Here is a 23,759-nt window from a genome sequence, read left to right on the forward strand (position 1 = left end):
AATTTTTTCGAGACAAAAATGGAGAACGATTGCCACATATCTTACCAATAGCATACGGACGATTAAACGTGTATTCGGATTAACGTAGCAAGGTTGCTGACGAGCTAATAAAAAAAAACACAAAACAAGAATCACACAATAGAAAACGAGAACAATAGCCACGCTCATCCGTCTATTCAGATTTTCTCTTTCATTTTGACTGGAATTTATAGGGAAACCCGCAGTAGACATTTAAGCTGCGAAATAAGATATTTTTTAACAAAACGTCTTCTCTCGAAATCACGTGCCATTTTGCGTGTTTTGAAGACCTCAAGAACACGTTGGAAGACGTTTGAGAGACCAAGAAACAGGGATAGGGGTCAAAGAATGGAGTGAATGGCACAGAAAACGCTGTGTTGCGTCTTGAAATGTATTGTTACATACCCATTCGGCAACCCTTTACATCTCTGCCTAATCTAGAGTAGACCGGTAAGAAGGAAAAATCGAATTATCTTTCTAGCTCCATTATTACTGTAACAACATGGAACGCATATGAACGTGCCATACGGGACCCAGCATCGGCAAGAAAGGCTACAGGAGAAAGAAACAAGGAAGCGATCCCCTAACAGCTAATATCAAAGCTAGCTAGCTAACTGTTGGCTAATAATATTATTTCTAATGCGCGACCAAGGAGTATGCGACTCGATACAAAGAGGTTAGTAATTGTAACAGTTTACCACTAAACGCACATATTCAAAGTGATCAGGTATCTACTACAGTATTTTTGCAAGATACTGAGCAATATGAAAGAGGAAGAGCATTGCAGGGAAGCGAATGGAGGAGAGATGACGGAGGACTGTGTGTAATCAATTGATCATTTTATTCATTGATATAACTGCATTTTTTCAATGTTACTCATGTACAGCATGTTCACAACACACCGTGCAGTGAACTAACTACGTACAGTAGCCAGTAAAGCAGCCACACTGGTTAGTTAGCTAGCTAACGTTAGCTGCTAAGTTATTGGCTGCGCATCTTCCTTGTAGCTAGCTAACGTTAGCTAGTCATCCAATTCAATATTGCGCTACAGGCCATAATGTGGGCAGCCATGTATCCTTACAGAATGGACAAGTCCCTCCCAACAAACAACATAGCTATGAAAAATTACAAGCATGTTTTATCAATACGTGATTTGTGTGCAAAGTAAATGCTTGTTGTGGTTGTTAGGAAGCAGGCTAACAAGCTTGCTTGCCACAGCAGCTAGCAACACCAAGACTTGGTTGAATTATTTCTTGCCATCTCATTAATCAAACCCCAGTATTTACTAAATTATTTCCTATAAAACAGGTCGCTGGATGTAAGTTTACTGCACTATAACACATCCATTTAATGACTTGGCTTAATTGGCAAAGGTTCCTCTGCTCTGGGGAGGCACACATTGAAATTACTGTTTTGATTTCACGAGTGCCTGACTGGTACTAACATCTATCTCAGTTCAGTTTCTGCAATATCACGCCTCTGTCCTTCCTTACCTTCTTTCCTTCCTTAGCCCCTCTCTTTGTGTGAGATGGAGAGAGACCGATACACTTGGTCCATGTTTGGCTCTAATTTATAACATCCTCTATTATCCTCATCTCTGCTTTTCACCCCCCAAGCCAGCTAGCTGTCAGTGCATTACTCTGTCGCATTCCACACACATCTGTTTATCTACATTAGTTCATGCAAAGTATAGCCTACAAATTAGGGTTGGGCTGATATTTGATTATATTGTGATATTTGACATTGATGATATATCGGGAAGTGCAAGACTATATATACTCTATTTGATCTTTACAAATCAAAACTGTGCATTTTTATCAGTTAGGCTGTATCAATATGTAAAAAATTAATTCCAAATGAATTAACAGAGATAATTTAATGAGAATGCCACTAATATTGTAAATAAGCACACAAATTGCACAGTCTGAAATTATTTAGTCATTAACAGCGCAAGGATTTTTGGATATCGCAATATTTGGAGTAGCATATTGTTGAAGAGGTCTTCTCAAATATGGCCCAACCCTACTTAAATATGGCCCAACCCTACTATACATCTGACATGATATCAAATATAATCTTATTTGTCACATGCTTCGTAAACAACGGGTGTAGACTAACAGTGGCATTGCAGAGACATAGAAAGTATAGAAATAATAGATAAGTAATGAGACCCAATAAGTAATGATAACTTGGCTGTAAACATGGGGTACCAGTAATGAGTTGATGTGCAGGGGTACAAGGTAATTGAGGTATATGTGTTCATATAACTAGAGATTGACTAGGCAACAGGATAGATAGTAAACAGTAGCAGATGTGATTAACTATTTAGCAGTCTTATGGCTTGGGATAGAAGCTGTTCAGGGTTATGTTGGTTCCAGACTTGGTGCAGCGGTACCGCTTGCTGTGCCATAGCAGAGAGAACAGTCAAATACTTGGGTGGCTGGAGTCTTTGAGAATTTGTAGGGCTCTGACACTGCCTGGTATAGAGGTCCTGGATGGCAGGGAGCTTGGCCCCAGTCATGTAATGGGCTGGATGCACCACTCTCTGTAGCGCCTTGTAGTTGGGTGCCAAGCAGTTGCCATACCAAGCGGTGATGCAGCCAGTCAAGATGCTCTCAATGGTGCAGTTGTAGAACTGTTTCAGGATCTTAGCCCCCATGCCAAATTCTTTCAGCCTCCTGAGGGGGATGAGGCGTTGTCGTTCCCTCTGCGACTGTTGGTGTGTGTCGACCATGATAGATTCTTAGTGATGTGGAAACCGAGACACTTGAAGCTTTCAACCTGTTCCACTACAGCCCTGTTGACATGAATGGAGATGAGCTCGGCCCTCCGTTTCCTGTAGCCCACAATCCGCTCCTTTATCTTGCTGAACTTGAGGGAGAGGTTGTTGTCCAGGCATCACATGCCAGGTCTCAGACCTCCTCACTATAAGCTTTCTCATTACTGTCGGTGATCAGGCCTACCATCGTTGTGTCGTCAGCAAACTTAATGATGGTGCTGAAGTCGTGTGCGGCCACACAGTCATGGGTAAACAGGGAGTACAGAAGGGGACTAAGCATGCACCCCTGAGGGGCCCCCGTGTTGAGGGTCAGCTTGGCGAATATGTTGTTGCCTACCCTCACCACCTGGGGGTGGCCCGTCAAGAATTCCAGGATCCAGTTGCAGAGGGAGGTGTTTAGTCCCAGGGTCCTTAGCTTAATAATGAGTTTGGTGGGCACTATGGTGTTGAATGCTGGGGATGGTCATTTAGAGAGGTTACCTTGGTGTTCTTGGCCACATGGACTATGGTAGTCTGCTTGAAACATGTAGATATAACAGACTGGGTCAGGAATTTCAGTGAAGACACTTGCCAGCTGGGCCTCGAATGTTAACCTGTTTTAAATGTCTTATGTTTTAAATGTCCTCCCCTACTGTCACTGTGGGGACGATGTCGTCGATGCACTTATTCACTTAAATATCTTTTTTAAATATCCACCGAAGTACAAAAAAATACTTTTGCATTATTTCTGAAAATAATCAGTTATCGATGTGTATTACCTGTAACAGGCAAAATATGCCTAACCCTCATGTGATTGTGCAGTAGATAGGCCTGTACAGTTCTGTTTCTTATAGGTTTTTAAATAAGCACTATGCCTTAAAGTACCATCCAGAGATTGTGGCACCAACATTAAACTTGGCCTCTTTTTTTTTAAAGGTTCTAAAAATAGGAGAAATGGTAGCCTAATGCAGTTCATGCACTGGCTGAAGGTCCACAGAGACAGAGTTTGTGCCATCAGTGAGCACTTAATTTGAAACGCAGTTACACAAAATCTCTGAGATTGTAAAAAAATGTCCACGATCGAATGATGAATCATGGGACCATTAGACATTTCAAAGCCTATTCTCTCAGGCTAAAATATCTGTTTAGTTGCCAGCGCAATGCAATTTGAATCTCCCAAAACCCCTCAACATCCTCAGTCACTCATGATGCAATAAGGATCTTCCTGACCAGTCTCTCGTTCTAGGCAGGAACCACATTATTGTTTAACAGACGAGACGACCCAGGGCCTCAGTGCCTTAGCCACGGGCTCTTTGATCTTAGCTGTTTTGAGGAAATTTAAGATCACCTGTGTTAGTTGCTAGAGAGAAGGGGCGGTGTGAGATTGGTTGGTACAATAAATAAGTTCCCAAGGCTTTGTGTTCCAAGTTATGCATCTAGCTTGGGGCCTGTCACATGGGCTTAGGCTAAGAGTAAACCAATCCTATTTTTATTAGAGGCCATGGAATGCTGAGATTCCTTCCATACACTCCCTACAGTATTTGCCCTGTTGTATTTTATAACATGGGGGTAAGGAGCATGGAGCATATGCTATAGTTATAGCCTGTCAGCACTTATGGTGTATGTATGAGGAGTAGTCTAGAGAGCAGACTGGCCTCCTGTTGCTCACTAGTGTTTGCAATGTCAGTCTTTCTCTCTGTCTCTTAAATGTTTATGAATGCACTGGCATGCGTGTTCAGTATGTTCACTGAATAAGCTCTTGTCCCTTCTCTCTTTCCTTCTCTTTATCTATCCTCTCTTTGGAGAACATCCCAGTTTGTGTATGTTCATGAACTGTTTGTCCTCCCTCCCATATGACATGAGGTGATATTCAGATTGTGGTGCCTATCTGTATTTGCAGTGTATTTTTGTGCTAACCTGTCTTATTTTCTTCAGTTACAGCAGAATGGATGTCCGGATGTTAACTTGTTTTCAAGTTGACTGTAGTGTACAGTGCCTTGCGAAAGTATTCGGCCCCCTTGAACTTTGCAACCTTTTGCCACATTTCAGGCTTCAAACATAAAGATATAAAACTGTATTTTTTTGTGAAGAATCAACAACAAGTGGGACACAATCATGAAGTGGAACGACATTTATTGGATATTTCAAACTTTTTTAACAAATCAAAAACTGAAAAATTGGGCGTGCAAAATTATTCAGCCCCTTTACTTTCAGTGCAGCAAACTCTCTCCAGAAGTTCAGTGAGGATCTCTGAATGATCCAATGTTGACCTAAATGACTAATGATGATAAATACAATCCACCTGTGTGTAATCAAGTCTCCGTATAAATGCACCTGCACTGTGATAGTCTCAGAGGTCCGTTAAAAGCGCAGAGAGCATCATGAAGAACAAGGAACACACCAGGCAGGTCCGAGATACTGTTGTGAAGAAGTTTAAAGCCGGATTTGGATACAAAAAGATTTCCCAAGCTTTAAACATCCCAAGGAGCACTGTGCAAGCGATAATATTGAAATGGAAGGAGTATCAGACCACTACAAATCTACCAAGACCTGGCCGTCCCTCTAACCTTTCAGCTCATACAAGGAGAAGACTGATCAGAGATGCAGCCAAGAGGCCCATGATCACGCTGGATGAACTGCAGAGATCTACAGCTGAGGTGAGAGACTCTGTCCATAGGACAACAATCAGTCGTATATTGCACAAATCTGGCCTTTTTGGAAGAGTGGCAAGAAGAAAGCCATTTCTTAAAGATATCCATAAATAGTGTCGTTTAAAGTTTGCCACAAGCCACCTGGGTGACACACTAAACATGTGGAAGAAGGTGCTCTGGTCAGATGAAACCAAAATTGAACTTTTTGGCAACAATGCAAAACGTTATGTTTGGCGTAAAAGCAACACAGCTCATCACCCTGAACACACCATCCCCACTGTCAAACATGGTGGTGGCAGCATCATGGTTTGGGCCTGCTTTTCTTCAGCAGGGACAGGGAAGATGGTTAAAATTGATGGGAAGATGGATGGAGCCAAATACAGGACCATTCTGTAAGAAAACCTGATGGAGTCTGCAAAAGACCTGAGACTGGGACGGAGATTTGTCTTCCAACAAGACAATGATCCAAAACATAAAGCAAAATCTGCAATGGAATGGTTCAAAAATAAACATATCCAGGTGTTAGAATGGCCAAGTCAAAGTCCAGACCTGAATCCAATCGAGAATCTGTGGACAGAACTGAAAACTGCTGTTCACAAATGCTCTCCATCCAACCTCACTGAGCTCGAGCTGTTTTACAAGGAGGAATGGGGAAAAAAATTCAGTCTCTTGATGTGCAAAACTGATAGAGACATACCCCAAGCGACTTACAGCTGTAATCACAGCAAAAGGTGGCGCTACAAAGTATTAACTTAAGGGGGCTGAATAATTTTGCACGCCCAATTTTTCAGTTTTTGATTTGTTAAAAAAGTTTGAAATATCCAATAAATGTCGTTCCACTTCATGATTGTGTCCCACTTGTTGTTGATTCTTCACAAAAAAATACAGTTTTATATCTTTATGTTTGAAGCCTGAAATGTGGCAAAAGGTCGCAAAGTTCAAGGTGGCCGAATACTTTCGCAAGGCACTGCATGGAAAGTTTGTGTTGACCTCTCCTCAGTTAACTGCAGCGGCGATGTCAGACAGTATGTGCATATGGTATAGGCTGCATATGTAGTGCATAGGACTATCTGTTATGTACAGTGCATTTGGAAAGTATTCAGACCCCTTCACGTTTTCTACATTTTGTTACATTAAAGCCTTATTCTAAAATGGATAAAGTAGTTTTCCCCTGTCATCAATCTACACACAATACCCTTAATGACAAAGCAAAAACAAGTTTTAGAAATCTTTACTAATTTATAAAAAATTAAAAACTGAAATATGACATTTTTCAGTACATTGTTGAAGCACTTTTGGCAGCGATTAAAGCCTGGAGTCTTCTTGGGTATGACGATACAAGATTGGCACACCTGTTTTTGGGGAGTTTCTCCCATTCCTCTCTGCAGATCCTTTCAAGCTCTGCCAGGTTGGATGGGGAGTGTCGCTGCACAGCTATTTTCAGGTCTCTTCAGAGATATGTTCAAGTCCGGGTTCTGGCTGGGCCACTCAAGGTCATTCAGAAACTTGTCCCAAAGACACTCCTGTGTATTCTTGGTTGTGCGCTTAGGGTCGTTGTCCTGTTGAAAGGTGAACCTTCGCCCCAGTCTCAAGGTCCTGAGCGCTCTGGAGCAGGTTTTCACCAAGGATCTCTCCATACTTGGCTCTGTTCATCTTTCCCTCATTCCTGACTAGTCTCCCAGTCCCTGCCGCTGAAAAATATCCCCACAGCATGATGATGCCACCACCATGCTTCACCATAGGGATGGTACCAGGTTTCCTCCAGAAATGACACTTGGCATTCAGATTTCAATCTTGGTTTCATCAGGCTAGAGAGTCTTGTTTCTCATGGTTCTAGAGTCCTTTAGGTACTCAAGGATGATCAAGGGAAACAGGATGCACCTGAGCTCAATTTTGAGTCTCATAGCAAAGGGCCTGAATACTTAAGTAAATAAGGTATTTCTGTTTTCTGTGAAGATGTAACTTTTTTTAGAATATTGTAACGTAATAAAATGGGGGTCTGAATATTTTCTGAATGCGCTCTGTACATTTGTGTTTACCTGTATCACTTTTTTTCTCTCCCGAGGGGAGGTCTGGCTGTTGGCATCTAGTATATACAGTGGGGCAAAAAAGTATTTAGTCAGCCACCAATTGTGCAAGTTCTCCCACTTAAAAAGATGAGAGAGGCCTGTAATTTTCATCATAGGTACACTTCAACTATGACAGACAAAATGAGAAAAAACAAATCCAGAAAATCACATTGTAGGATTTTTAATGAATTTATTTGAGAATTATGGTGGAAAATAAGTAAATACTTTTTTTGCCCCACTGTATTTGTATTGACCTGTTTCTCTCCTCTCCTCAGTTGACTGCAGAGGGGATGTCAGGCAGTAAGGCTCTGGGAGGGGCACGGCGGCGGCGGACGCGGTGCCGGCGCTGTCAGGCCTGCATGCGGACCGAGTGCGGCGAGTGCCACTTCTGCAAGGACATGAAAAAATTTGGCGGGCCTGGAAGGATGAAGCAGTCCTGTCTGCTCCGACAGTGCACAGCGGTAAGTTAGAACACACACTAGTGATGGGGGGAGAAATCGATATAGTTACATATTAGGATATTATCTTTGAGGTTGTACGGTTTTTACAATATTATTTTTGAGCTAGTTGGCTGTACCTGCACCAAAATTCCAGTATTTGTCCTTCATAGCTTGTTCTCCATCTTCTTTTTAAATAGGCAGCCAATTTGTTTTCAGCACATTTTTATTTCCATGACTGATCAAAACTTCCCATGGCTCTCTCTTGTCCCTCTGCCGTAGACATATGGTGAACAATATGTTTTAACATCGAATCGCAATAATATCACAGTATCGAATTACAAAACATATAGAATTGTGAAAATTGCAATACATTTCGTATTGGCAACACATCGTATGGTGAGGTCCCTGGCGATTCCCAGCCCTATTATTATACTCTCACTAGGAAAAGTGCCACTGCTCTATTGCATCCATTAGTAAATGTAGACTACCGTTTAAAAGTTTGGGGTCAGTTAGAAATGTCCTAGTTTTTGAAAGATTTTTTTTTTTTTTGTCCATTAAAATAACATCAGATTGATCAGAAATACAGTGTAGACATTGTTAATGTTGTAAATGACTATTTACGGCTTATAAAAATGAAAACGAATAAGTTATGTATATTTTAATGGAATATCTACATAGGCGTACAGAGGCCCATTATCAGCAACCATCACTTCTGTGTTCCAATGGCACGTTGTTAGCTAATCCAAGTTTCATCATTTTAAAAGACTAATTGATCATTAGAAAACCCTTATGCAATTATGTTAGCACAGCTGAAAACTGTTGTGCTGATTTGAAGAAGCAACAAAACTGGCCTTCTTTAGACGAGTTTAGTATCTGGAGCATCAGCATTTGTGGTTTTGATTACAGGCGCAAAATGGCCAGAAACAATGAACTTTCTTCTGAAACTCGTCAGTCTATTCTTGTTCTGAGAAATGAAGGTTATTCCATGCGGGAAATTGCCAAGAAACTGAAGATCTCGTACAACGCTGTGTACTACTCCCTTCACAGAACAGCGCAAACTGGCACTAACCAGACAAGAGGAGAAGTACATTAGAGTCTAGTTTGAGAAACAGATGCCTCAGAAGTCCTCTACTGGCAGCTTCATTAAATAGTACCCGCAAAACACCAGCCTCAACATCAACAGTTGAAGAGGCGACTCCAGGATACTGACCTTCTAGGCAGAGTTGCAAAGAAAAAGACATATCTCAGACTGGCCAATGAAAAGATTAAGATCGGCAAAAGAACACAGAAACTGGGCAGAGGAAAATTGGGGAAAAAATGTTATGGACAGAGTTTGAGGTGTTCGGATCATAAAGAAGAACATCCGTGAGACGCAGACTAAATGAAAAGATGCTGGAGGCAATGTGATGGTCTGGGGGTGGTGGTAAAGTGGGATATTTGTAAAGGGTAAAAGGGATCTTGAAGAGGGAAGGCTACCACTCCATCTGTAACACCATGCCATACCCTGTGGACGGCGCTTAATTGGAGCCAATTTCCTCCTACCACAGGACAATGACCAAAGCACAGCTCCAAACTATGCAAGAACTATTTGGGGAAGAAGCAGCTGGTATTCTGTTTATAATGGAGTAGCCAGCACAGTCACCGGATCTCAACCCTATTGAGCTGTTGTGGGAGCAGCTTGACTGTATGGTACGTAAGAAGTGCCCATTTTGCCAATCCATCTTGTGGGAGGTGCTTCAGTAAGCATGGGGTGAAATTTCTTCAGATTACCTAAAACATTTGACAACAAGAATGCCAAAGGTCTGCAAGGTCGTAACTGCTGCCAATGGACGAAAGGAAAGTTTGAAGGACACAATTATTTCAAAGTCTACTATTTCCTATTCATTTTGCAACTCATTTCATGTATGTTTTCATGGAAAACACTTCTAAGTGACCCCAAACTTTTGAATGGTAGTGTATGAATTGTTCCAACTGATTGCATTTTCTAGATAGGCTGTAACATCTGACACTAATTTGTGGAACATGCACAGTACATACATACATAAGGAACGTATTCAGACCCCTTTTTCCACTTTTTGTTACGTTACAGCCTTATTCTAAATTGGATGAAATAAATAAAAAATCGTTAATCTACACACAATACCTCATAATGACAAAGCAAAAACAGGTTTTTAGAAATCTTTGCGAATATTAATTAAAAACCAGATACCTTACTTACATATTCAGACTCTTTGCTATGAGACTTGAAATTGAACTCTGGTGTATTGTTTCAATTGATCATCCTTGATGTTTCGACAACATAATTGGAGTCCACCTGTCGTAAAATTAAATTGATTGGACATGATTTGGAAAGGCACACACCTGTTTATATAAAGGTCACACAGTTGACAGTGCATGTCAGAGCAAAAACCAAGTCATGAGGTCGAAGGAATGGTCCGTAAAGCTCAGAGATATGATTGTATCGAGGAACAGGTCTGGGAGCATTGAAGGTCCCCAAGAACACAGTGGCCTCCATCATTCTTAAATGGAAGAAGTTTGGAATCCCCAAGACTCTTAGAGCTGGCGGACCGGCCAAACTGAGTCAGGTAGGTGACCAAGAACCCAATGGTTACTCTGACAGAGCTCCAGAGTTCCTATGTGGAGATGGGAGAACCTTCCAGAAGGACAACCATCTATGCAGCACTCCAGCAATCAGGCATTTATGGTAGAGTGGCCAGACTGAAGCCACTCCTCAGTAAAAGGCACATGAAAGTTTGCTTGGAGTTTGCTAAAAGGCACCTAAAGACTCTGACCATGAGAAACAAGATTCAACTCTTTGGCCTGAATGTCACGTCTGGAGGAGACCTGGCACCATCCCTATGGTGAAGCATGGTGGTGGCAGCATCATTCTGTGGGGATGTTTTTCAGCAGGGACTGGGAGACTAGTCAGGATCGAGGGAAAGATGAACGGAGCAAAGTACAGAGAGATCCTTAATGAATGAGCTCCTGAGCGCTCTGGAGCAGGTTGACTGGGATGACGGTTCACCTTTCAACAGGACAACGACCATAAGCACACAGCCAAGACCACCCATGAGTGGCTTTGGGGAAATTCTCTGCATATCTTTGAGTGGCCCAGCCAGAGCCCGAACTTGAACCCGATCTAACATCTCTGGAGAGACCAGGAAATAGCTGTGCAGCGACGCTTCCCATCCAACCTGACAGCGCTTGAGAGTAGACGAATGGGAGAAACTCCCCAAATACAGGTATGCCAAGCTTGTAGCGTCATCCCCAAGAATAATCGATGCTGTAATCGCTGCCAAAGGTGCTTCAACAAAGTACTGAGTAACGGGTCTGAATTCATATGTATATGTTATTTCGGTTTATTTATACATTTGTAAAGAAATCGAAAAACCTGTATTTGCTTTGTCAATTGTGTGTAGATTTAGGGAGGGGAAAAACAATTGAATACTTTTAGAATAAGGCTGTAACGTTACAAAATGTGGAAAAAGGGGTCTGAATACTTTCCGAATGCACTGTATACTTGCTTTTGTCGTTTTCGATGTATAATGATATTTGATTGGCATCTGTTATATAGAGCACATTACATAGCCTTATTAACCTCGGTAACACATTTGTAATTTATCCATGCAAGACTGAAGTTAGGGTTGTTTTTCCTGTTACACAAACCCTCCACCCTGCCAAACAATAAATATGTGAAGGGAGTCTCCACATACACTGCTAACATGTTTTGACCCGCATTTTTTTCCCAAATGTGAAAGGACGAGCTTTTGGCATATCCCTCACACTCATTGAGATCCCATCTAAACAGAAACCGCTGTTTACACTGGAATATAAACTCATTTGGTTTATGATACACAATTGATTGACATAACCCATTGATGACTACAGTTACAGTGCCTTCAGAAAATATTCAAACCCCTTGATTTACATAAATATGCACATCCATTTGACACTCCAAATTGAGCTCCGGTGCATCCAATTTCCATTGATCATCCTTGATGTCACTACAACTTGATTGGACTCCACCTGTGGCCAATTAAATTGTTTGGACATGATTTAGAAAAACACCTGTCCTGTATAAGTTCCCACAGTTTACAGTGCATGTCGGAGCAGAAACTACCATGAAATCTGAGGAACTATCTGTAGATCTCTGAGAGAATTGTAATGAGGCATACAGTGGCAAGAAAACGTTTGTGAACCCTTGGATTAAATAACTGGTTGACCCTCCTTTTCGCAGCAATAACCTCAACCAAACATTTTCAGTAGTTGCGGATCAGACCTGCACAAAGGTCCGGAAGAATTTTGGACCATTCCTCTTTACAAAACGGTTTCAGTTCAGCAATATTCTTTGATGTCTGGTGTGAACTAGGATTCTTCTTAACTTCATTGAGCATTCAGCACTGTGCTCTTGCAGTCATCTTTGCAGGATGGCCACTCCTAGGGAGAGTAGCAACGGTGCTGAACTTTCTCCATTTATAGACAATTTGTCCTACTTTGGACTGATGAAAATCAAGTCTTTTAGAGATACATTTGTAACCCTTTTCAGCTTTATGCAAGTCAACAATTCTTCATCTTAGGTGTTCTGAGACCCCTTTTGTTCGAGGCATGGTTCATATCAGGCAATGCTTCTTGTGAATAGCAAACTCAAACTGAGTGGTTTTTATAGGGCTAAGCAGCTCTAACCAACATCTCTAATCTCGTCTCATTGATTGGACTCCAATTAGCTTCTGGAGAAGTCATTAGCCTAAGGGTTCAAATACATACATACTTTTTTTGTTTTACCTACACTGTGAATGTTTAAATGATGTATTCAATATAGACAAGAAAAATACAGTAATTTGTTTGTTATTAGTTTAAGCACACTGTCTATCGTTGTGACTTAAATGAAGATGGGGCGGCAGATAGCCTAGTGTTTAGAGCGTTGGGCCAGTAACCAAAAGGTTGCTAGATCAAATCCCCGAGCTGACAAGGTAAAAATATGTCGTTCTGCCCCTGAACAAGGCAGTTAACAAGGCAGAACAAATTTGACGACCAATTTATGCGGAAATCTGGGTAATTACAAAGGATTCACATACTTTTTCTTGCCACTGTGTATCTGGGGAAGGGTATAAAACAATTTGTGTGTTGAAAGTTTCCAAGCGCACATTGGTCTCAAAAATATGGAACTTCCCAGACTCTGCCTAGAGGTGGCCGTCCGACCAAACTGAGCAACCAGGCAAGAAGGACCTTGGTCAGGGAGGTGACCGAAGAACCCAATGACCACTCTGACAGAACTAGAAAGTTCCTTGGCTGAGATAGGAGAACCTGCCAGAAGGAAAGCAGTCTTAGATGTGCTTTTGTATGTATGCCAGTGGGTATGCTGTATATATTTTTTATTGGTTCTATGGAACCCAAGAATCCCTGGAAAACAGTGGCAATTGTTACTGAGTGGACAATCCTGGCTAAGTAAAAAAGGAGTTTCTACAGCACTTCACCAATCTGGGCTTTATGGGAGAGTGGCCAAATGGAAGCCACTCCTGAGAAATAGGAAGATGACGGCACACCTGGAATTTGCAAAAAGGCTCTGAGATCATGAGGCAAAAGATTCTGTTGTCTGATGAGACAAATATTTTACTCTTAGCGCTTTGCATTCAGGCCTATGTCGGGAGAAAACCAGGCACTGCTCATCACCTGTCTAAAGCCTTCCCTACCGTGAAGCATGGTGGTGGCAGCCTCATGGTATGTGGATGTTTTCAGCGGCAGGGACTGGTAAGGGTGGGGAACAATAAGTGGAGCCAAATACAGTAAAATAAACACAGACAAATAAGCACTTGCTTCAGAGTGCAAATTACCTTAACTGGGGCGAAGATTAACGTTCCAACAGGACAATAACCCCAAGCATGCAACACTGGAATGGCTCGAGAACAAGAATGTGAAAGTCCTTGAGTGGACCAGCCAAAGCCCAGACTTGAGTCCCATTTGAAAGACTTGAAGATTGCTGTTCACCGCTAATATGTATCTAATTTCAAAGAGCTTGAGAAAATCTGAAAGAAAGAATGTGCAAAGCTTATACAGACATACCCAAGACGACTCAAAGCTGTAATCGACGCCAAATGTGCTTCTATTGACTCGGGTGTCAATACTTATGTAAATTAGATTTATGTAGAAAATGTTCTATAAATTAGCAACATTTTACTGAAAACATGCGTTCACTTTTTCATTATGTTGTATTGTGTGTAGATGGGTGAGAGAGAAATCACTAATCAATTTTGAATTCAGGCTGTAACACAACAAATTGTGGAAGTCAAGGGGAATGAATAATTTCTGAAGGCACTGTATGACATACAACATGTTAACTGTTCGCTGCTGCTTACGTTCTGCAAATCGGCCCCTCTGGTTTAGAAAAGCTGTTTCAGAATGCGATTGTCATCAAAATAGAGTAGTCACCCCCTGCATGAAAATGGATAAGCTTGTTAGAACGCCTTCAGTGATTTTAGGGTGTGATTTAAAAAATTAAAAAATAATAGATTGGTTTGCGAATGCCTCAAATGGCATAGATGGCTGGTAGTTTCGATGTGGGAAATGTGATGCGTTTCCTTGGTAACTGAGCACATTGTTACTTGGGTGTTTGTTTTTTTGGAGGGTAGGAATTTGCTTTGATCAGTTAGTCTCCTGGCTATCTGTCTCTAGAAAACATATCTTGTGGGGAAGGAAAGAAATTAGGTTGGATGTCTACGGAGATACTAATCCACAGAATCTGTGCAGATTGAAGACCTACTCTCATATTAATGCATAATCATTTGTCAATGGATCTAGGCTAGATTCTGTTGGCCTCATATATATTTTTGGGGGGCTTGATAAGTGAATAATTTCCACCTCAGTTTATTTTTTTTCATACTGTCAAAATTCCACTGTTGGCAGGTTAATGAAAATGTTGAGCTGGACAACTGGAGTAATGTGTCAAAGAAAATAAACCTAATAAAAATAGCGCTTTGTCCCTGTGCTTCTGAAAACACTCCAAAAACCACTAAACTAAATTTAATGCATTTGCTTTTATCCACACGCTCTCAATTAGCTAGGTTCTCATAAGAGCAGCAGGTGTCTAATATTTTTTTCTGAGTGTCAATTTGAATACGGTACTTAATAATAAACATACCATCCATAGTGGATGAATACATAGTTACAGCTCCAACTCTGAGCCCTCTACAATATTTGATTTATTTACATATACACATTATATTGGTTACGCACATACAATATTTGATTTATATTGAATAAATACGGGCCTACATTCCACACCTAATGTGTATATTATATTGTTTAACTTGGTTATATAACGTGTTATGTTTTTATTTTCTTCCTTGCAGCCTGTGTTGCCCCACACAGCGGTGTGCTTCTCGTGTGGGGAGGCAGGGAAGGAGGACACAGTGGACACAGAAGAAGAGAAGTTTAGCCTCTCTCTGATGGAGTGTACCATCTGCAACGAGATCATCCACCCCAGCTGCCTCAAGGTGGGGCCAGACCCTCCATGTGTATGGCCGGCTGTCATAGCTGGAGAAGTAGAGTGTGTCTCTCTCTCTCTCTCTCACACACATATACACACAATCTTCCATTCATACTGTCCTAAGTCAAATGTCTGCTCTGTCTAGTATTGGTTACATACATTTATTGATTGAATGATTGATTTCATTGTTTATTTTCTCCAACCTACAGATGGGTAAAGCAGAAGGTATCATAAACGATGAAATCCCGAATTGTTGGGAGTGTCCAAAATGCCACAAGGAAGGCAAGACCAGTAAGGTGAGAACTGTGACAGGGAACACTGGTCTGTCAGGCTCTGCTGATAAAACTAAACCAGAGGGTGACGAAGGACATCTATGATTGTATGGATTAATCAATAATGGTTGATAAGGTAGGAGTGGTTCCACACTTCTTCCATTTAAGAATGGTGGAGGCCAGTGTGTTCTTGGGGACCTTCAATGCTGCAGATTTTTTTTTGGTCCCTTCCCCAGATCTGTGCCTCGACACAATCCTGTCTCGAAGCTCTATGGACAATCCCTTCAACCTCATGGCTTGGTTTTTGCTCTGACATGCACTATCAACTGTGGGATCTTGTGTGCCTTTCCAAATCATGTTCAATTAATTTAATTTGTAGAAACATCTCAAGGATGATCAATGGAAACAGGATGCACCTGAGCTCAATTCTAAGTTATTTTCTTTATTTAAATTTGCTAAAATGTCTAAACCTGTTTTCGCTCTGACATTATGGGATATTGTGTGTAGATTGAGGATTTTTTTTTTTTTACATTCATTTTAAAAGAAAGCTGTAACGTAACAAAGTGGAAAGGGGTCTGAATACATTCACGAATGCACAGTACATATTCTTAAATCCTCTTCCCCTTTCTCCACACATCAGGACGGGGGTGATGGTTCAGGGAAGAGGCGGATGGACAACGGGGAGGTGGGCCGATGGAAGCTAACAGACGATCCTCCGCCCACCAAAAAGAAACCCCCCTCTTTAGAAGACGGGGGGCGGCAGGACGGTCACAAGAGGAAGAAGGAGAAGGAGCTTCCCCAGGACAGCGGCCCCAAAAAGAAGGTTGGAAGATCTTTGCAGTGTTGCTGTATGCAAACATTTAGCAGCATGCACACTGAGTATACCAAACATTAGGAACACCTTAATATTGAGTTGCATACCCCCCTTTTGCCCTCAGAACAGCCTCAATTCGTCAGGACATGGACTCTAAAAGGGGAAGAAAGCATTCCACAGGGATGCTGGCCCATGTTGACCCCAATGCTTCCCACAGTTGTGTCAAGTTGGCTGGATGTCTTTTGAGTGGTGGACCATACTTGATACACATGGGAAACTGTGTGTATCAACGCTATTGTGAAAAACCCAGCAGCGCTGCGGTCTGAATGGCACACATACACTATTCATGTCTTAATTGTCTCAAGGCTTAAAAATACTTATTTAACCTGTCTCCCCCCCTTCATCTACACTGATTTAACAAGTGACATCAATAAGGGATTATAGCTTTCACCTGTATTCATCTGGTCAGTCTGTCATGGAAAGTGCAGGTGTCCTTAATGTTGTGTATGCTCAGTGTATCATTGCTTAGAGGCCTACTAGGTGTGACCAGTTGCTATGAACGCAGCTTGCCAACTCTTGTCTCTGTCTGACCTTCTCACTCAGATGAAAGGGGCACATGAAAAACGCTTGAAAAAGGTACATTTTCATATGAAGATCAAGTTTTAAGCTCCGTCATAAAGCATATGGTAACTAAGAGCTAGATTCAATCTGTATCGCGGTAGATCCCAGTACATTTAAAAAGTTATTTCTGATTGAGCTGACATCTGCAGTGTTTACCATGAATGCGGGAACATTGAAATTCTAAGGCAATCAAGCGATAACGCGGTTCTTCCGAGATACGGACTGAATCCATCTCTTAGTTGACTTAGTTATATTTCTCAATGGTAAAGGTTAGGGTTCATGCTCCTCTGTCACTCTCTTCACTAACGTTATCCCTCCCATGACAGAAACAGAAGCCTAACGTGTCAGAGACTGCAGAGTCCAATGGGCCCAACTCCTCCACCGGAGGCAGCCAGGGTTCCGGAGGGGGTTCCAACACCACGCAGTCCCCCACCTCCACGGCCAGCCAGGACCAGCGCTCGCACCACCGCGAGAAATTGGAGCGCTTCAAGCGCATGTGTCAACTCCTTGAGCGTGTCCGCGAGTCCAGCTCATCGAGCTCGTCTAGTTCCGAGTCTGACTCGGAGTCCGACTCTGACTCGCCTTCCGGTTCAGATGGCCGTCGCGGCTCTGAACCCTCCTCCCCCGTACCCGTCGCTTATAGCAACAGTGCGAGGGAGCGCAACCGGGAACGGGACAGGGAGAGGGACAGGAGGCTGGCGGAGCTGGGCTTCAGTGCCAGTGAGGACTCTGAGGGAAGTGTTAAGGAGGAGGAAGAGGAGGATGCGGTGGAGGAGCAGGTTGTGGGAGACAAGCCTCGGCGTAGGGGGGAGGGACCTCCACGGGGCCGCAAGGGGCTCACGACGGACGGGAATGACGAGGAGAGCGGGGAGAGGAGTCGGAAGTCTACCCCATTGCCTCCACCCTCCCCTCTCTCCTCCACTCAGCCTCCACCTTCGTCCGGCCACGGTCCCTCGCCAGGTTCCGAGGGCTTCTCCGGTAAGCGCAGCAATGGCTCCGAGACGCGCAATGGACGGACACGGGCAGGGGTGAGGGACCGGGAGACTCAGGAGAAGGAGAACGCCAACAATAGCGGCGGCTCGGTGGCCAACCACCGATACGGAACTGGCAAAGGCAACAAGGGCAACAAGATCCGTAACAACAAGCAAACAGGGTCCCAACCAACGTCGAGGAACAGTAGCAACTCTTCCGCTTCTACTGCCACTACCACATCCAACGGGGGAGGGGGGGGGCTGCTGGGCCCAGGCAGCAACTCCTCAGGGGGCATGTCAGCCCTCGCCGCCTCACCCCGGTCACAGCCTTCCCGGATGGCTCCACGCTCGCAGATGATGAAACGCAGCCCCCCTGCTGTGCCCTCACCTCCCCGGCCTGTTCAGATGGAGCGGCACTTGGTTCGGCCACCGCCCGCCTGTCCCGAGCCCCACTGCTTGCCCCTGGACACCGGCTCCTCCCACGTGATGCCCCGCGACGTCTGGCTCCGCGTCTTCCAGCACCTCAGCCAGAGGGAGCTGTGCGTCTGCATGAGGGTCTGTCGGACATGGAGCCGGTGGTAAGTCTAGACAAAGGGTTCAGATGTGGTCAGCATCCGGTTGGGCTGGAAGAGGGTGGTTCAACACACAGTTGTTTGGACTACTAAGAAATGCGTCTTTGATGTTGAGAACAATAGAAAACCATCCCTGAAAGGATATTCATTGACTGCAGTGTCTCAAATTCTGTGGTGTACAGTAGACCAGACTTTCTTTTGTTCTCATCCCAGTCTTTTATTTTCTCTTGCTCTCTCAGGTGCTGTGATAAGAGATTGTGGACTCAGATTGACCTCAGCCGGCAGCGCTCCATCACCCCTCCTATGCTAAGTGGTATAATCCGCAGGCAACCAGTCTCCCTTAACCTGAGCTATACCAACATCTCGAAGAAGCAGCTCATGTGGCTCATCAACCGTCTACAAGGTATCTTGTGTTCATTCAACACCTCTTCCTCCCTACTACGTCCTTTTTTTCCATCAATATAGCCTGATCATGTCCTATTCTAGTTGGGCTGTCGTCACCGTATTGCTCGTCTGCCTCAGTGATTACGCTAACTCCTGGCCTTCCTCTTTCTCTCCCAGGTCTACTGGAGCTGAATGTGTCGGGCTGTCCCTGGTCCTCTGTGTCGGCCCTGTGTCAGGCTGCTTGTCCCTGCCTGCGTCTGCTCGACCTCAGCCGGGTAGAAGACATGAAGGACTCGCACCTGAGGGAGCTACTGGCGCCCCCTACTGACACTCGGACAGGTTAGTGACAAGTCACTCGCATGATTGATTAGCCATCCATAACCTGCAATACATTATGCCATGTTGTGTTCATTGGATAGACTTGATATCACAAATACCAATCTGTGCTGTAATGTACTGTTTAATTTCACTGTACTGTCATGCTTGTTTCCATTGAATGTTGTTGCAAGTGAACAACCACGCCCTCTTCATAAGCATGATAAACACAGACTGAATCTTAAAAGTCCTGTAACATATTTTGCTTTGTTCTTGGTCAAAAAGCTCATGGAGAGAGCAGAGGGGGGAGGTTCCAGAACGTAACGGAGCTTCGATTGGCCGGGCTGGACTTGACAGATGTCACGTCCCGCCTCTTGGTGCGCTACCTGCCCCACTTGACCAAGCTGGACCTGAGTCAGTGTGGCAACATCACGGACCAGACTATCCACACACTGACCTCCCCCATGTCTCCACTGAAGGACAGCCTCGCCCACCTCAACCTGGCAGGTAAAGACTACACGGTAGACTCACTAGCCCCAAATACACCAAGGTAGGTACCCTGTTTTTTTTTTTTTTTTTGTGTATTTGAGCATTGCCGGTTCAGACCACTAATGAGCAGGGATCTGCTCCAGATACTGACCTCTTCTTCCCTCTGAGATGTTTAATCATGCTAAAGTAGCAACATATAGAGGTACTTGTTCTCTTATTTCTGAACAATATCAACCTGGCTCCTGATTCAAATACTTAAACCAGGTATACTCATGGAAGTGTTGCAGTCATTGTGGTTATGTAGGTTAATCGTTGGTTGTTAACCTCCTGTTGTTTCCTCCTGTCCGCAGGCTGTGTGAAGGTGACGGAGCAGTGCCTGCCCCTGTTGCGCCGCTGTGCCTCCCTACAGAGCGCTGACCTGCGCTCCTGCACCTTGCTCACCCCCGATGTCTGTCAGCTCCTCTCCTTCCCTTGCCCTGACGATAGAGTGCTGCTCAAGAACAGCTAAGGGCCTGCAACGCCCACCCCCCACATCAACCACCGCCACACTACAGAGAGATAAGCGAACGAGGGGGACCCTGTGATGTGGGCAGTGAGCTAGCCAGAGGGAAAAGGACATGCAGTGGGAGCCACGAAAGAGAAAGGGGGGATTAGAGAATGAGAAAACAGACCTTTGCCTACATTTCTCTGGATTGACTTGTTTGTGAACGGACATCATTGAAAATGTTTCAGCATGTACATATTCAATATCTGTACAATGGGTGTGTGTATATAAATGTAGTTTACTGTAAATTATCCACTCTCCGCCCCTTACCTCCCTCCTACCCTCACACCAACCATGGCACACATTATCCAGCTGACATGTGTAAAGGCACTGCACTGCGCCGCCGTATTGAACTAGCATAATTTGCACTCCATAATTAAAAGCTCCTGACGAAGGAATCTATTTCCTATTTCGTGGCGTCAGACTACGAAGAATGTACCCGATGCCAGAGGCTGCGCCCCATCAGAAGCCGTTTAATGTACAGACGGATGCTGGGCTGGTGTTTGTGTGTGTGTATCTTTAAGTATGTGTGAGATGTAAACAGTGTTAATGTGACAATTGGAGCGAGAAAGAGACGGAGATATGACCTGTCTGTTTCCTTCACCACTAAGCTCTTTGGTGCCCTCAATCTTTCAGGGGGGTAAGGACATTCAAGGTCCAACATATCCTGTTCAATGGCCGAGAGCCACTAGAGCCCAAAACTCCTAGCCCCGACCACAACCTCTTCCCGCCCAACGTGCCATTCTTATAGTCTGTCCATCCTTGTGAATCTGATTGTCCTACTCCGTACCCTGGACAACCCTTCCCATCATACTCTGTCTCTGCTCCCATTTCCCTTTTGCAGCTTATGCTGCCCACCGTCTGCGCTGTGTGCGTACATTATGCAGAGAGCTGGACCTTTGCTGTGCCCGACTGCAATGAACCATGCTTACCGTACTGTTCCATACCAGACCTGGAATTGGTCAAGGCCCCTTTATTCCCTGCTTCACAATGCCTGGCTGATGTAACATTATCTTGTATATGTGCAGACTGGTTCAGTCTAGATCACGACCGCACGAACTTAGAAGTGAATGACTGACACGTTTTGAGTTCGAATTGGGAAAACTGTCGAAAGCCAAGACCGTCCGATGCACTGAGCTCGCTGCTCCACGTGGCAGGCGGGATTCAAATTAAGGCTGACCCTGGTTGGACTTCTGCCTCAGATGTGAGGTACTTTGAATATTTCCCCAGAATTGGGTTTTCATGTCAGTGTCCACATGCTGCTTATCTTCCAAAGCCAGGAACATCCCAGCCCATCCAACCTGCATCGCAATGCCATTACCTTAAGGTCTTGTAGGATGAGGGTTTGACTCAGTTGCAGCATTAACCCCCAATTATTTATCCATTAGGGTTACCCCAGTGCATGCTGGGTTTTGACTCTAATCACAAATCCAGTGCAGTATTTTTTTTATTCAGTCTCAACTTTTTTAACCAATCCACTCTCAATCCAGTTCAGATACCAACGTCAACAGTCAGGGTGAGCAGGAAAAGGCACAACTATCATTATTAATAATGGATGTTATCGGTTGAAACCAGCATGTACAGGAGGTCATTCAGCCCAAGCTGTATTGAATTTGGTTGAGAGGAAATTGAAAATACTTTATAGCTGTATTGAATTAACATGAGCAGTATTTGACATGGGTAACTTGAACTTTGTTCAAGCTGCATTGGACCAGTTCAAACAGCTATCGGACTGATAGGGCCAGTTCATTCAGTATTGGACTGGACAGCACTTTGTCCTGCAATGCTGGACTCAACCATGCCAGGTTGAGTCATGTGTTTCCCTTGTCTGTCTGTTTCTCCTCCTTCTATAGCGGTTGTCCACTTCCTGAGCCATATTGATCTGTATTTGTGCTTCAGTGCCACAGTGGATCTTGCTGCTGTGTGCTATCTGGAGCTAAACCCCACCAACTCTAGGCGGGGTGGTGGACAGTCTTGAGCCTCAATCTGTAATTCTCATCTAAATCATGTGTTTCCTTATCTTTTCAACTATTCTGTTAGACTTTCAGTGATTCCATCCTCATCGGTTCTGTTAAAATTCCCAAAACCATTATTAGAACTCAAATCAGCTTCTTTGGGGGTATACATGTAGGGCTAGAGACCTGCCAAGTAACTATTGAGCCACTAGACAAATGGTTGTTGTCCCATTGCATTGTTGTACAACTGACTAGGTATCCCCCTTTCCCTAAAAGGTTGGTTTCATCTTTACCCAGTGTATTCTAAATCGCTTCGTGTTCCTGTGTGAATTTATAGACTTGCGTACAAAGCATTGGTACCAAAATTGGGAACACTGCGCTATAGTGTGCTTTATTACCCAGAAAGTGGTATACATATATGTTAAAACAGGTCAAATGAAAAAAGACCAATCATGAACCTCAAGCTTGATTCAAAAATAGAACTAATTAGCTGTCCATGCTAGTTACCATTTAGCTGGGTAGTCCAGCGCGTTTCAATGTTAGCTCAGGTTGGGTCCTACTTTAGATCATAGCTAAGTCATTGTTTGCCACTAAGCTATGCTGCTTACAGAGCTGAGTTTACCACGTAGTAATTGTGGTGGGCTGAGGCTTACAGCGACGCAAATGTCCAATATATGGTGGAAAATTGCCTTCTGCCATACACACTCATCCGAATCAATATTTAACTTTTCATAGACAATGGGTCAGTTTTCCAAAAATGTTGTTTACTTCCATCAGTAATGTGGAGTTGTTACTACTCCTTGTCATCCAGTATGTTCTAGCATGAGAAAGCATATGGTTCATCGGAATTGATCCGGTAGTCCGATAAGGAAATGATTCCAGACTCAAATCTGTCATTCTCACCCACATCCTGATCCCAACACCCCAGCCTAGTCAAGTTGACTCAGACTTGGCCCCTAGATTGGACAGTCTTGTCTCTACCAAACTGTTGCACCAGAGCGATGCACTGGATCAACATTGTCATCACCTCTTGCCAAAATTCCTGCTTTCTTTGAGAAGGGGCATTTTATCCATTTTCATTTTGCTCTTGTTTATTTGTTCATTATTTCTTCCATTGTGTTGATCAAAATGAGAAAAAGCAGAACGATGTGAAAAAGAGAAACTCAAGGCAGCTACTTACGAGTGACTACTGTAAAATGACTAACTAAATAAAAGACAGTGGGGTGGTTTTTACACTGTGTGGCCTGATTTCTCAGATTTTACATTAAGTTATGTTGCCTACATAGCAGCTCACACTTTGTCCACGTTCAATGGAACGCCGTTTGGGTCTTCGCGTGTCAGACACGTCAAATAAGCTTGACCTGAATATCACGTAACTTAACTCGTTCATTAATTTATGTAGT

The 23,759-nt window shown here is 43.6% G+C and overlaps 1 protein-coding gene across 2 annotated transcripts; it reads left to right on the forward strand.

The window, feature by feature from the left end:
• On the forward strand, positions 1 to 23,589 carry LOC139364618 (F-box/LRR-repeat protein 19-like). Of its 2 annotated transcripts, XM_071101504.1 has the most exons (11): positions 1 to 694; positions 7,772 to 7,957; positions 15,283 to 15,426; positions 15,629 to 15,715; positions 16,332 to 16,514; positions 17,109 to 17,141; positions 17,453 to 18,675; positions 18,909 to 19,072; positions 19,231 to 19,392; positions 19,654 to 19,875; positions 20,208 to 23,589. In XM_071101504.1, exons 2-11 carry the CDS (start codon positions 7,787 to 7,789, stop codon positions 20,363 to 20,365), a joined length of 2,547 nt encoding a protein of 848 aa, XP_070957605.1. In that variant the 5' UTR covers positions 1 to 694; positions 7,772 to 7,786; the 3' UTR covers positions 20,366 to 23,589. The 2 variants fall into 2 exon arrangements, with proteins under 2 accessions (XP_070957605.1, XP_070957606.1); XM_071101505.1 differs by lacking the exon at positions 17,109 to 17,141.
• Positions 23,590 to 23,759: the final 170 nt, after the last annotated feature.

The sequence above is a fragment of the Oncorhynchus clarkii genome, chromosome 13 (genome assembly GCF_045791955.1).
Source record: "Oncorhynchus clarkii lewisi isolate Uvic-CL-2024 chromosome 13, UVic_Ocla_1.0, whole genome shotgun sequence".
NCBI lineage: Eukaryota > Metazoa > Chordata > Actinopteri > Salmoniformes > Salmonidae > Oncorhynchus > Oncorhynchus clarkii.

Coding starts and splice junctions, on each gene's coding strand:
- LOC139364618 (XM_071101504.1), top strand. CDS start 7,787: ATGTCAGGCAGTAAGGCTCTGGGAGGGGCACGGCGGCGGCGGACGCGG. Junction 16,515..17,108: donor ACAGCGGCCCCAAAAAGAAG/GTTGGAAGATCT, acceptor CTTCTCACTCAG/ATGAAAGGGGCACATGAAAA. Junction 17,142..17,452: donor ATGAAAAACGCTTGAAAAAG/GTACATTTTCAT, acceptor CTCCCATGACAG/AAACAGAAGCCTAACGTGTC.